The sequence below is a fragment of the Hippichthys cyanospilos genome, chromosome 22, assembly GCF_059441005.1.
Source record: "Hippichthys cyanospilos isolate Australia breed blue-spotted pipefish chromosome 22, RoL_Hcya_1.0, whole genome shotgun sequence".
Lineage (NCBI taxonomy): Eukaryota > Metazoa > Chordata > Actinopteri > Syngnathiformes > Syngnathidae > Hippichthys > Hippichthys cyanospilos.
Window position 1 is genome coordinate 6139893 of NC_142390.1, and position 15326 is coordinate 6155218.

The 15326-nt window shown below is 43.2% G+C and overlaps 1 protein-coding gene across 3 annotated transcripts in view; it reads left to right on the forward strand.

Annotated features, from left to right (window-relative positions):
- tbc1d22a (TBC1 domain family, member 22a) overlaps positions 1-15326 on the forward strand; it is an 84880-nt gene that overhangs the window by 51633 nt on the left and 17921 nt on the right. For all 3 annotated transcript variants that reach the window (XM_088406428.1, XM_088406427.1, XM_088406426.1), the window contains 2 exons: positions 8193-8268; positions 13977-14104. In XM_088406428.1, the coding sequence (XP_088262554.1) occupies positions 8193-8268; positions 13977-14104 (204 nt within the window). The remainder of the gene's footprint in view (positions 1-8192; positions 8269-13976; positions 14105-15326) is intronic.

The window sequence follows — 15326 nt, forward strand, 5'->3', positions numbered from 1 at the left end:
CTTACACTATCAGTCCATGCAATCACTGCCACCTTCTTTCTCAGAAACATGACGACCCACCCCATATCGTTCCACCCTGTGGTTAGGTCACGGTGACTATTTATTCCTACAGCTGCACGACACGTGTCATCTCTTCACACTTTTTTCACAAACAACTCCCAACAGAATATTTACATTTGGTAAAAAAAAAAAAAAAAAAAAAAAACAATAATCTATATACATGTTCTAACAAATGTGTCACAAATGGAACTGCACTTCCATATCAAACCTAAATTAAAGTTGTTTTGTTTTCCAATTAATTTGCTCATAATTTGAAAATATAACTTCTGTTTCTGCATTAAAACATTACATTAGACCTGCCGATCCCATGTTAAAATCTCGCGTACCCTCATAAGTGCTTGAAACCTGTTTCGGTCCATTTTGGATCCAGTGCTGTGATATTTTATTTAGAGTGGCGCCATCATTATTCCATGAGATATACTTTATGCGATATTTATTGTGTTGTCCATGATATTTTTTTGCTTTTAATATGTCCCTAAGCGCAATAAAGATCTCTAATAGCTGGAATCTCAACACTCCCTTTCCAAATTCCGATCCGCGACGCATTTCTGTGCTCTTTCATCACAGGTGATTGCGCGCGTGCGAGCATCGAATTCATTACAATCAATTTGTCGGCGATTCATTTTCAAAATGAATAGTCACCGTGTCTGCGTTGTTCCTGAGGGAGCAAAAAGTGGAGAGCAAGCTGAAGTTGCCAGGCCAGGAAGTAAGAGAGAAGAATAGAGCGTGTGTGTCTGTGCTTTTTGTGTGAGCGTGGACGCCGTCGTCTCCACGCTTGTGTTTATTTGTGACCTTGGCTCCAAACTAATTATGTACAATGCATCAGGGAAGCTGCCCCCCCCCCCCCCCCCCCGCCCCCTTTTCTCTCCATCCTCCACCTTCCCTAATGCTTTTTAAACAATCCGGTGGAGGCTGAGTGCTTCAGCAGCGTAATTAGTTGGCGATCCTTTTTCTGACCTCGTCTCCAACCCGCTCGCATTCTCTATTAAACGACGCGGCGTCCTGAAGGTGGCCATCTCAGGGGTAGAGGAAGGGAGTCTTGTCTGTGTAATTACATTTATTCATTGGCTTTAAAGCGCTTCGGACATCCGCAGAAACTTGTCACGTTCTTTTGTTTGGGGCTAATTGCAAAATTATGCTAACAGGAAGATGCCTTTGGAAATGCGGAATATCCGGGCGCAAATTTACTATTGCCTCTTTTCGAATAATTTCATTGTGGAAAATCACATTTTACTTAGTGACTGGAATTGGCACACCCCTAAAATATATTTTTTCAGTGATGTACCCCCTGTGAAATATCTTTTCAGCCAAGAACCTCTTAATCAGTGCAAACCATTCCACCAGTAAAAAACTTGAGACACTTTAAAACTTATTTTGTATTGGTCCACAAAAAATAATCAAGTGAAGAAATTAGTTATCAAAAAGAAATAATTTAATTATTAAAACAGCCACAAAATAATAATAAAGTGTCAGACTTATTCTTAAAAAAAAAAATATATATATATATATATATATATATATATATATATATATATATATATTAAAATAAAGATCTGTTCACAAAAATACATACTCTTAATTATTATTGTCCTGAGAAAAATACTCAACTTAAAGTCCTCTTTTGGGATGTTAGTAGATATGTGTTCACAAAAATAAATAATTAACTTGACAGGTAACGAGTGGTGGCACATGAACCATTCTAGTGTGGGGGAGAATGAAATAGAATAACCTACTGAACGTGACAGTTTTTGTTATGAACTTATATTTTCCCGAAACAATTCAATCATGATTTTTAAAGGCGTTTTGCATGTTTGTTGTTTTATTTAAATTACCCCTTGAAGTTCCTTCAAGTACCCCCGAAGGAACTAATACCCCTTTTTGAGAACCACTGTTTTAAACTATGGCTGTGCAATCAATCAAGTTCGAATCCAGCTGGCTCAGGCCCTCCCATGTGGAGTTTGTATGTTCTCCCCGTGCCCGAGTGGGTTCTCTCTCCAGAGTTCAGGGTGTCCCCAGTCGGCTTGGATAGGCACCAGCAAGCCCCCCTCAGAGGGATAAGCGGCTATAGAAAACGGCCGGCCGGACGATTCGATGGTTCCGTTCTTCTCCCGAGCGCCGTTGAAACGGACAGCAGCACGTTTACAGTGAGTGGCAGCCGGCGTTGATCCCGCGGCTCGTCCGTCCCGGCCCGGCGCGGAAGGCGTCGTCAAACAGACAAACAGTGCCGCGAGAGCGTGATCCCGTGCCCATCAACAAGATAAGCACGCCGTAGCGCGCTCGGCCCATTTCCACGTGGAACCGGCAGCTGACAGTAGCAACATTGAGTTTCCGCAAACATGTTTGAACTCCTAATCCTCTCCGCTCGCGTCCAAATAGTCCGGTCTTTACGCCTAATCCAATAAAATGACTCTACCTCTCGCCAGATAGACCCTTGAAGAATCAAAGAATTATGGCCGATGAGAAGATGAAATATGAGCTAAATGTGAATAGATCTTATCCGGCTTAGTCTGTGTACGCATTTGATCGACCTTCGCATATCCGGCCTCTAATTACTCTTGGACCGTGCCAAATCGGTCCGCGCTCGCGGACAACTTATCTAATTTCACTTATTACAACGTTTCCACATCCCCAATCGATTAAAACGCCGCTGTCGTACACCCGTCCGTTCGTATGAGTATTTCAAGGTAATTTGCCAATTAGAACCCGCCGTTAAATTCGCCGCCATTTGCGTCTCACTTCCATTTCTTGGGCAGGAAAAGCAAGCGAAAAAGTTCAAAAAGTCCATTATACAGTTAGCGCGCCCCGGAGGGCGCTAAGTTTTGCAACCCAGCCGACGAACACCTGTTTTTTATGCTAATTCGCCGGCTACGCCTTTCGGAGAAATGGCTTTTAACTGTATTATTCAGCCCAAGATTGAACATTGGATTTTCCCGGACGGTCACACCGGGATATGAAGTGATTACTTGTCGTATGGTCTAATAAAGGGCACAGCATGGGAAGCGCCTCCGAGCGCAATTAGGAATAAAAAACGATGAAACGGAACGGCGGTACCGACGAGGCGACCTGACAAATATGTAACATGCGACGTCGGATGATTAAAGGCTTGACGCTCCTCGTCTGAGCCGCGTCCAAGCGCGGGCGAAGCCATCAAGGCTCATTGTCAAGGCAACCATCTGTTTCCGTGGTACCGGCTAGAGACGGGGGCTCCGATAGGGGGGGCCGCCGTCTAACGTCCATCGATTTAATAAGTTTGCGGAAATTAATGTCCGAAATGTATATTTTATAAAATGTACCGGATTTTCCGGACTATAAGGCGCACCCGTATAGAAGCCGCAGCAGCAAAATGATTTTTGTCACGCTGGACTATAAGGCACAGGCAATAACGTCAGATCTTTACGCAAAAAGATGGTATATGAAGTTTAAGATATTTTTTTTGTTATTTAATTGTTTTTGGGTAATTTTAAGCCAACGGCAACATCCTCTCTTTAAATCTTTTTATAGAAAATATCTTTTAGTTAAATAGCAGTTCAAAATCAATACTTCAATATCTTTTTTTTAGTCTCCCTTTGTTTGATAGTTTATTTTACAATACAATCATAAATAATCAATAAAATCACATATTCTGTCTCACAAATTTACCCCAAATTTTATACATTCTCTCATTAAATTTAGACATATATATACATTTAATAATATATTGTTTGAACTATTTTTGAGCACAGCCATTGATTCACATCTTTTCAATTCTATTTAATAGTTGTTCCATAAATTGACACCTTGAACAGAAGTAACAAATATAATTGTTGTCAAATTGAATGTTTTGCTGAATACAAATTGCACTTTATTTTTTTAATTTAATAACGCTCTTTGTTTGAAAAAAAAAAACATTCAAATGGACAGAAAATGCAATGAAAATTGCAATGAAAAAATGAAAAATTCCTTTTATAGTTCTGTAATATGTCAAAAAAAATAGAATGTTTTTTTCTCTCTATTTTTTTTTCATGGATATTGTGCAGTCAAAAATGAAAAATGACTTCCAGTAAAAATATTCGACGTGACCCCACTAGTTCAAACACAATAACTGAGTTTGTGAATAGCAAAATTCCCCGCATATTAAGAAGCAGGCTGTAGACGAACGAAGCTTCATGAAGCACTCGTGATACGTTTTGACTCCTTTAGATGGCGCTCTTGGTTGAAAGTATTCCAGTTGTAGCTCCGAAACCTTTTCCAGCTGCAGTCCCTTACGCAAATGCCGCGAAATAAAATCCACCACGACAAGGCTGGAGTCGACCAATCCCGGCCCGCCCGTTCCAGACACGAGCCGGCCAATCCAAATCTGCACAATTTGCTCCATCAATCGCTCGGCGAAATCCTTCAATCCCTCTCGTATATTGTCTCCACTCGTCTTTATCTCGCCCTGTTTTATGTAATCTTCTTCCCCGCCACACACACGCGTCAAACGACTAGCAGATAACTGCACCGTCCTTCGCTTTTTCAACACCGCGCCGCAACATCTATTATCGTAAAGCCTTTATCGTTACCTGTCATCTGTCTTTTTCCCGCTCAGCGACACAAACGCCACGCCGGGCCGGCCGCATTGTTGTGGCGCCGCTGTCCAACTCGCTGATAGACATCGGGCGCCACAATGGAAGGCAATCTGAGTCCAGTGTGGAACCATTGTTGTGTCTAATAGAATGGACTTTAAAGGTGGAGAGGAGCTATTGATTCGGTTGAGAGGGAGTGGAGAGGCTTTTGACACCTGGAAGAACCTCATGCCTGTATACCGGCTTTTTTTTTGTTTGTTTTGATCACTGCATGGTCAGCTCCGTTATCTTGACAGGGCTAGATTAGGTGAAAGCGAAGGAGGTTTAGATAGCTAAATATGCGAGATTAGACTGGTCCCGCTGCCTTCTTTCAACGGTTCTCAACATGTTGTTTTAGTAGTTTTTCAGAAAAGTACCCCTAACTTATGTAACCCCCCCCCCCACACACACACACACACACACACACACACACACACACACACGCCACCTTCTCTCCCCACTTGCATGTATGTCCTGAGATTTTGTGGTGATGTTTCTTTGTTTATGCATTTGTAGGGTTTTTTTTTTTTCCAAGACTTGAGCCATGCCCTTTGTTTTGGGACATGGCCAAGAAATCTTTTTTTTTCTCCTCCATCACCACCCCGCACCCCCTTCATGTAACTTCATCTCTCTATCAGAGCACTCCGTGTAGCGCATTCTATGTATCTATCCTTCTACTCACCCCCCCCCCCCCCCCCCCACACACACACACACACACACACACACACACTTCTGTATTTTATTCAGTAACTCCAGAAAATAAGATTGTCTTTTTCAACTTTGGGATTCGGTTTTTAGTGGTATCTCGAGATGTATTTTATTCAGTGACTGCGGAATACAGATCACAAAACGTGATGGGTTTTATTTCTGGCTCGTCTGCCGGATAATTGCCTTACCACTGAAAATGTGCATCCGTATAAATGTTCACAAAAGCAAAACAATATTTTGGATCTGAGTTCCTGGAACACAATTATTCAAGCTAATGCTTTGTGTTCCAAATAATTTGCCCTTAATTTGAAAAGAAACATGCACCTTATTTGATTAGCGGTGCATGATGTCAATTGATTTGAAGGACAGGATGAATTAATAGGTGAATAATAGGTAAAAGTGGTTGTAAAGATGACCATTCATAGGAGACTAAAAAGAAGAAGAAAGCCAAACTAAGCAAAGTTTGTCTCACTGAACTGATCCATTTGTCTAAACATCACCGCATTTGGCTAATTTAACTCAACGCGCGGCAAAAACGAAGCATAACTCCACCGTGGAACAAACGCGTGTCGAGCAAACAAACAGATGGAATCACAGTGGGTTTTTTTTGTTTCACTGAAAGAGATGTAAACAAGACAGAAAGAACGGGATTTGCCTTTGCGAATTTGACCGACGCCGAAAGTACATTAAGCAGAGGGAGAATCGAAGAAAAACGAAGAAGAGGTTGCGCCGGATGAAAGCTGGAAAAACAACAAACAGGTGAGAGCAAGAGAAGGCCAGTTGATTAAAGCCAGCAGCCTCAATAATGCAAATGTAATTACTCTCAACGCTTGCTCTGCACCTCACCAAATTACCGCCGGCTTGGAAGAGGAGGGGACTTGGAAAATAGAGCTGAATTACAAAAGGCAAATGTGATTCAGATAAATAGATGGAGGAGGCTTCATGAATTAGTAGGTTGAGTAAATAGCTCTTGGGAATTCATCCTCTTATTCTGAAAAGCGCTCATCCAAATCATTCCAGGTCGAGGGAAACAAAGAAGCACTTGTTGTTATGACGACACCGGTCGCCTTTGCTCGCCTCCTTGACTCCCCTGCAAAGGAGATTTCTTGCCCAGGATTTATGCTTTTCTTTTACACAACGGCATTGGTGGCCTCGAAAAGACGTGGAAGATTTTCTTGGGAGCATTAGAATTGCAGATGCTCAACAATAGACACCTGCGGAACTCCGCGAGTTTTTTTCACACAATCCGTTAACAGGAAACTATAATATTACGGTAGGGTGACGGGATTAATTTATCTGAACATCCGCTTCACAGTTCAGGGATCAGAGTTCAGATCCACCGAGTTCAGGACTTTTTGTGTCGAGTTTGCTTGTTCTCCCCGGGCCCGCGTGGGCTTCCTCCAACATTTCAAAAACATGCATAGGACATATAAATAGTATATTATATAATATAAAAAAGTAAATTGTCCGTAGCTGCGATCGAGTGAGCAAAGCTTGTTCGTCTCTGTGTGCCCCGCGATTGGCTGGGTGTCAGCTGGGATAGGCACCAGCGAGCCTGCGATCCTTGTGAATATAAGCAGTTCTAGGAAACGGATGAATGGGTTTCTTTTACTAAGTTTTTAAATAGTGTCACAACTTTTTCAAAAGGACATTTTTTAAAAATATGAATTGATCAAATTCTTTCGATTCATTGGCCAAACTTGTATAAACCAGTATAACTTTATTATTTCGCTCCATTCTTCTCACTACTTTCATTTGGAATTCTATCTCTTCTCTGTTTGGCTGCCAAGTTTCAGCAGCGTCACTTGCCCTCAAAAACTTGACGACCACAGCGCCTGAAGAGCCGTGTCGGAAAATTAGGCAAATCCACAAAGATGACGGCCATTAGTCACTTTGATAGTGAGGTACGAACGAGTAGTTTATCATTCACTTTCGATTCCAAATGAGATGGAAAACCAAGAAAAGGCCATCCGGCCGCCAGTAGCCTGAAGGAGATGTGCACACGCACCTTAGTTCTGCTGATGCTGAAGGACGACCGGAGCTGTTTATTACTAAATCACCCCTCCCTTCTTCCCCCTCTTTCCTTCTCATTTTCTCTTTCCATCACTCTCCGCTTGTTGGACGCTTTGCCACATCAGCTGTTCTCCGGCCACACTGAAATGACCCCTCAAGGAAACTTAATCCTGGTCGTGCGTGTGTGTATTCGGAGTCGCCGGCAGAATGCTTACAGGCCGTTCTTATATGCGCATTCTGCAAGTTTGAGCGGCCGTCGCGATCACCGCGTCATTAGGACAGCCCGAAGAAACGTACGGAAATTTTGACGCGTCATCTCAAATGTTGTCTTGCAAATGTACTCGTTTTCATTCCCCGTTTTTTCACTTTTGTCTTCAAGGCCACGCACTTTCAATAGACCGCTCGCTGAGCAACGCGAGTCCCGGCAAGCACTTTGAGCGCGTGATGGCTGTTGCTCTTTTCCCGTGACAAATAAACCATCAGAGAAGGGTAAAAAATGGTGACATTTCTGACCGTTTTGAGCCCGGATCCAAAATTGGCCACGGACCACCGGGGGAACAATTTTACCGACGTTTTCCAGGAAATTACCGGGAAACATGACAAGTATTCCTATAATGGCATTCGGTTTGATCGAATCAGCCCGAGAGTCGGCTGAATCTCCCCGTGTTTATTTCCTTCGCCGGCGGCGTTAGCTTTTTCACCCGCATCCGAGGCTGCAGACCCTCTTATAAATAAACGGCGTCGCTTTTCCAGACCATATTTGTTCCGAAACACCAGCAATTCGATGGACACTTTGTCTCATCTGTCCACTGTTCTTTTTTTCCCCAGGACAACTACACGTTTGCACAGCCGGGCATCCAGAGAAAAGTCAAGGCTTTGGAGGAGCTGGTCAGCAGAATTGACGGTTAGTACCCAAATACAGCCAGTAGGGGGAACCTTGAAATGTTTTAGGCTACTTGATTTATACTGCTGCTTTTCTAGCCATCTAAAATACCTTAATTCCCCAAAAGTAAGACATTTTTCCCTTCCCAAAAAAAAAAAAGGCCAAAATTATGGGTGCATCTTATTATCAGTTAAAATACCGGAACTTGACCCCAAAATTAAGGGTGCGTCTTATACAAAAAAGCGTCTTAAATTTCAAGATTCAAGAGTTTCATCGTCATATGCATAGTAACATTACAAAGCAAAATTCTTATTCTGTTCACTTCCCCGAGCAGACTTAAGTTCCACACAATAGACATAATAATAAAGTAGGCAATAAAAAAACAACAACAGGGCAATAAGGACAGTGATAATGATGCACTAATAAAGGAATAGACTCACATTCTGAGCATATTATGTACATTTTTCTGTCTTTCTGTATCGTTAGCCTCAAAATCAGGTGAAAAAAAATTGTCACATCTCCACAAAACTTTGTGTTGATTGAAGATGAGTATCAAGTCACAAAGGACATAAATGTAATCACCCATCGTCTTCAAAACGGATTAAATGTTGGTTGTTTCTTCGCATCGGCATTAGTTCAACTTCCTGATCGCTCGAGTCAGTTTTGTAAGTAAACAGATAGAAGATTGTTATTTCAGTATACTTTGTTGTTGTGACTTTTTATGCGCCCTGAGAGTTTAAGGTCTCGGTAAAGATTGCGAAACTTCGCTTAAATCGAGGGTAAGGACCCTGTACGATGTAGACAAAAAGGTAAGCGCAAGCAAGCAGGTCTCATCGGAGCGCGCCTCCGTATAACGGTTACGCTATTGGATAACCTTGCAATGTCCCGCACCGCCGTCCCCCGATTTGTCAGTAAGGGCGAGCAGAGGACTCAACTCAACTCGACACCCCCGAGAGTATGCGCGCGCGTGTCCAGGTCACGCTTTTTCCATACGAGGGGATTTGAAAACGTGTGCCGGCGCTAATGAAAACAGATTGTTTGCCTTTGGACCGTGAATGCGGGTTTAAAAAGAAATAAATGAAGACAAAGCGGAACAATGTCCTCGCGACACTTAGAAGCTTCGCCGCACAGCGCCAGCGAACGGCTAGGAAAAATATGACTTGGCACGTCGGGCTGCGTCTTACTCCATAAGTGCCCCGTCATCACAGTCGGGGCACGGACATTTTCTACCTCGCCGGTTTGACATTACCGCACCTAATGAGATCACCGAGAGCATTTATCTAGCGTTACACGATCGCTTTTCGCTTCGCCGTCGACGCGGCCTCTGCTTTTTGGGGGCCGTCTCGACGGCTTGTCATCTTTTCCAAATGGATTTCGCGGCACCTATCAGGCAATTGAAATGGACAGAAGGCCAGTTTAGCTTATTCAAATACTAGGCGGGAAAGATACAGCGGTACTTTTACGAAATTATACGGAAGTCGTTTTGGAATCTTTCGTAAGTAGAGACGCTTTTTTACATGTAAATTGCCTGATCCATTCCAAGGCCCAGAAATGGTAAGCGTAAGTTTCATGCAAAGCGCTTCCTGCATGATGTCATTGCTGAAGTGCTTGGGCGGCGTTAACAACACTCACAACAGACACGACAGCCCTCGTAATAATACGATGAGTTTCATGCAAAGCGCTTCCTGCGTGATGTCATTGCTGAATGCTTGGGACGCGTTAACAACGCTCACGACAGACCGGACAGTTTCATGTGAATACGAACAACATTGGCCGCATCAAATGTCAATTTTATGATTTTTAGTTCTACGGTGTAAATTGACGCTGGGAGGTGTGGATGAAACGAGTAAGGATGAAAAGCGGAAGGCGGCGGCGAATCAACGCAAAAAACTATTGTCTCGTTTGCGGACAAGCCGGCATATTCATAAATTATTAAAAAAAGCATCACAAACTGTAACGAATTCGGTAGACATCACAGGTTGTGATAATATATTACGTTACAGTCATGTTGGAGATAGCGCCGGTGTCTCATGTCTCATAATATTGTATGCGCCACCAATGTCGCCTTTCGTATCTTGAATTTTCCCTCGTGACTAGAGACGCTATTTTTCCGCCGATTTGTTTCGTAAGCTGAATTTTTCGTAAGTCGTAGGGATTCATATACCACTGTATATGAATTCAACGGCAATCGCGAAATTGGGGGAAAAATAACAAGACTGTAAAATGTAAGATCAGCGTAGTTTGTTTAAAAGTGATCAGTAGGAACGGTAACCGTAAAGTGTCAATGTGCCGTGTCTATCACGCCAGTCTAAATGGAGCAATCAAGCTAGCTTCTAAGTAGCTGCTAATTTATTTTAGATGCCGCCATAATGGTGCCCGAGCCACCATTAAACACAGGCCATGGGCGCCGTATGTCAATGTTGGACAATCGGCATAATGTTGTTTGTATCGAGAGTCGGAAGCATCGGTTTTCATTAAAAAATGAGTAAAGCCGTTACGGCGGGAACAACTAGACATAAAAGCGTACCAAGGCATTCGTTTTCATATATTATTTGCTAAAGTATGGTTTATTTTGCGCGCTTTGCTCTGATGCACAATAGCCAGTAGATGGCATCAACCCCCCGTTTCGGATAGGAGATACAACGCACTATCCCGCGGCTCTTGAAAATGTCAAAATACCTAAAAATGGCCGGCAGCATGTTGCTGATTTCTGTCTCTACCCTCTGTGTTAATAAATGACATTTGCACTAAATTGCAAATTAAAGGGACGCCACCCACGCCCGTGCCCGCATGCCCGTGTAAAGACATTCTTAAAAAGAACAAACAATTTCTGTTTGACTGATTAACTGGGGATTAGCGTCCATGTTTAATGGCTGTTGAAACCGCAGGGTTGAGATCGTTAGTTTTGAAAACAATTCCACACCGTTTGTGAGAAGGCCACGAGTCACAAACGCAAGTTCATACCGTCATTTTGTCGGCACGGACAAAAGTAAGTTTAATTCCTCGGGTTCATTCCTCTCGGTTAATAACGACGGCTTTTTTTTGTTCACCGCCCGCCCCCTCGTTATGATTCCACGTGTAACGACCGGCGCAAACTCCCGTTTGCCTTGTTCGACGCCGTCGCAGGCATCCTACCTCCTCCGAAGACAAGCTACCTTGTCGGCGTGCGTAAAACGCCTCTCTGATCTCTTTATCTCTCTCTTATCTTTTCGTCTGTGTATTTGTCGCGAGCAAGTGCATTAGCACGAGTTCATTAACATGCAAATTGCCCAAAGGTGAATTTAGTTATGCAAATGCAGGCGCACCGACCGCGTGCGCCGCGCGCCTGCCTGTATCGTGTTAAATGGCGGGTAGTTGGCTTGCGATAGTATTTGGGAAGATAAACGAGCAACGTCAACAAACCTATACCGTTGTTTCAAAGTAGATGCGCGTTTGCGAGCGTAGCGTTTATGTGCCGGAAGTTGAGTGCGCATTTTGCGCGCGTTGACATTTCAAAGCGCGGACACTCGATTAGTCTGCCCGTCAATTTTTTTGGGCACCGATTGAGTTGATTGATGAATTTGACGATTAAAAAGCATGTTTTAATTTCCATCCCTTTGATTAAAAAAGTGATAGTTGTTGAAACTGACGCTGCAGAAAAAGCAGTAATACTTTTTTTATATATAATTTAGTTGTCCGAGTGAATAGGTCTAAAGTGAAAGTCAAAAAGCGATAAAGAAATGTCAGAATGTTTCCTATCAATAAAGCTGACAAATCCTGTCAAAAAGATGAATCAAAAGTTTGTCGATTAACTGTTCCGGGAGTAATCGGGTTACTCACTGCCTTTAACGACTATTGACGTCAAAGATTTAACGTTAATCAACTTTATTCCTAGAGCATTTTACTGCAACCGCCCCTGCATACGAAGTAATGTATACGTAGCAAAAAGAGAGAAGAGTGTTAAAGAAATAGGACCAAACCCTACCCAACCTTTGTATTCTTTTCATTGGAATTCAAGCTATTCCGTGAAATCCAGGCCTTGGTTTTCTTCGGACCATCTTCAATATAATGCTCCGCATAGCAGTGGAACACAATATCATATTATGGAGGTATAACTCAAAGAAAGCAAATAAAGGGAAAAAAGAAGGGGACCTAAAATCGAGCCCTGCGGAACACCGCGTCAGAGTGACCGAGGCCAAAGGAAAGCCAGTCAGTCAGTTGAATAAAATAAATGTCAGTGAAAGAAGCAACTGAAGGTCAGACGTGAGGAAGGAGCGCACAGTCGCGGTTCCAAGGAGAGTCGAGGCCAAACATTCTCATCAGCACATTTCCCGGGAAATGCCCCGCGCCTCGCCAGACTCGAGCCGGCGGCCTCAACTTTAGCCCCGCGCTAGGAAAGGAGACAAGACGCATCAGTCAATCAGCGTCCACGAGCGGCGGCGTTCCCCGCCTCGCTCGGCCCGCGGCGACCCGCTGGACTGCAGACCGGAGCTAAAAAGCCACAAGTTTTCAGGCGCGCGTGTTAATTTTAGCTCCTCGCCGACTGTGCTAATTCTTCATGACAAACGACAATCTGACTACCTGCACATCCTCCCAGCGTACACTCATGTCCCTAATACTAGACGGAGCGAGTTCATTAGCGTGATTTAACTTTGCCCAGAAGCTGTTTGGCAGCCGGCCGAGCTCCGTCACCGCCGGCCTTTAACGGGGCGGCCATCTTGCGTGTTCCTCGCTGTGACGAGCCGGCAGTAGGAACTCTAGTTTATTAAACATGCGGGTGACTGAAAATGGATATTATATAATGTTCCGGACTTCATAACGGTATCGAACCCGGCGCCGCATATCCGCGCACGCTTGTCAGTCAAAACGATGCCATAGTTCCTTTCGAACTGCCTTTTCTCGCGGATTCTCTGACAGCTCTGTAATTACAGCTCTATTATGAGGCACACGTTGCGCGTGTATGTCACCAATTCGATTGCTATGGAATATATCAGCCACTGAATAAAAGCGGTATTTTTAATCTTCCGTTACATAAGAAACATTTATCAGCAACGGAGAAAGGAAACAAATTTGCAAAGTCTTTGCGCGTATTCATTTGATTCGTCATTGTATCTCAGAGGAATGCGGGCAGATCTGCCTGAGTTAAAAAAAAAAAAAACGCTTTGCACTTTTTCACTCGCTCTATAAATGGGACTGGAATTGTACAAACTGGCTTTTTAAAGGGTGGCTATTTGGGTTGATAATATTTGTTCAATAAGATGTAGCTTGCAAATTCTTTGCATTTTGAGGCACTTTCTCCAACTGTTTGGTCTCAAATAGATGAATTGAGTCAGGACCGATTAATCAGCGGTTTTCCTCATCAAAGTAATCGTTAGTTGCAGCGCTTAATAATCGAAATTGGCGGCAAGTACCTAAAACCGATTCGGTCCGCGATTGAACCAATGTTACCTAAATGACTGTATTCGGAAGTGAAATGAACTTGTAAACGGGCCTAAATTAGCGCTACGTGTATTTATTCCTCTTTAAGTCGGAAGTGAAAACTGCGCGTACCGTTTTTAACCCCGGTGTAATATTTTGACCATTTTTGGGTCGTTTTCTTTCACATCATTCTCACAGCGCGTAAGGTTTTGTGCCGTGTTGGGCTTTGAGGTGAATCTGGGTGAAATTTCAGCTTCCCGGTGTCTTCTTTCAACGCTTTTCCTTTGATCCGAAATGCCTTATCGTCATGATGTTTGTCGTTCATCCCGCAGAGTCGGTGCATCATCACATGCAGCATTACGAAGTGGAATACTTGCAGTTTGCCTTTCGCTGGATGAACAACCTCTTGATGCGGGAACTGCCGCTACGTTGCACCGTTCGACTGTGGGACACCTACCAGGTAATCGCACCCCCACGTATCGTAAACACCTTTGATGTCGACAGAGGGCAAGCTCCTAATTACGTTCCCGAACTCGCCTCTCTTTGTTTCCTGTTGCCCTTTGTCACATTTCAATCGTTTCTTTATTTATTGAATAGCCGCGGATAGAGTTTCATTCACGGCTGTTATTTGTCATTGATTTATCGCCCTCTGTTTGCGTGAGCTCGGCTGAAAATTTACTGAAGATTTTCAGCTCGGCGCAGAGGTGACGAGGGCAAACGCGATGTATTAGTGAGTCAAGAAGGAATTTAATTGCGTATTCATTGACCGATGGCCAAAAAAAATGAAAAGCTCTATTTGTAACACAAAAAGGTCAATTCCAAACAAAATAGTGGCACCGAGCTCCATTTTCTCGTGAAAAATGCCAAAACCGCCTTTAAAAACACATTTTTGGTCTCTCTACTTGCGTATAATACACCCGCCGTAAAATGTGTTTAATATCATGTATTTGAAAATTTGGGAAAGCTATTTTTTCTTTACTTTGTTTTTCATATCGCATTAACTTATTTCAAATATTGTATTTCGCATACATGAAGGGCTTTCTTCTCCAACGTAAGCAAAACTGCCATCCGGTGGTCACAGTCCGTCACTGCAGTGCTCAAGCACTATTCAAGGGTGTCAGCTACCCTTTCGTAATAAAAGTATTTGACGAGAAATCTTGTCATCGACACACAACTTTAGTATTGTTTACTTTGTTTTTCATATCGCATTAACTTATTTCAAATATTGTATTTCGCATATATGAAGGGCTTTCTTCTCCAACGTAGGCAAAACTGCCATCTGGTGGTCACAGTCCGTCACTGCAGTGCTCAAGCACTATTCAAGGGTGTCAGCTACCCTTTCGTAATAAAAGTATTTGACGAGAAATCTTGTCATCGACACACAACTTTAGTATTTTAAAAGGCACCGAAGGGGTTAACAAAATCGCCCGCACCGAAAAACATTAAAATTCTAAGTTCAATAACAATCCTACCTAGGGTAAAGTATAACAAAAAGAGGCATAGGTAATGCGATCTGACTCGGGAGACGGGAACGGAGCCAAACAGGAGGACGACAGCACAAAGATACCCGAAAAACACTCGGGCTGTAAAAAAACACAAAAAAGTCCAAAACTCGGAAGGAAATACGGCACAGAAAGACACGGTCGGTGGCGCGGACTAATCCGGCATCTCTTAAAAAGCCC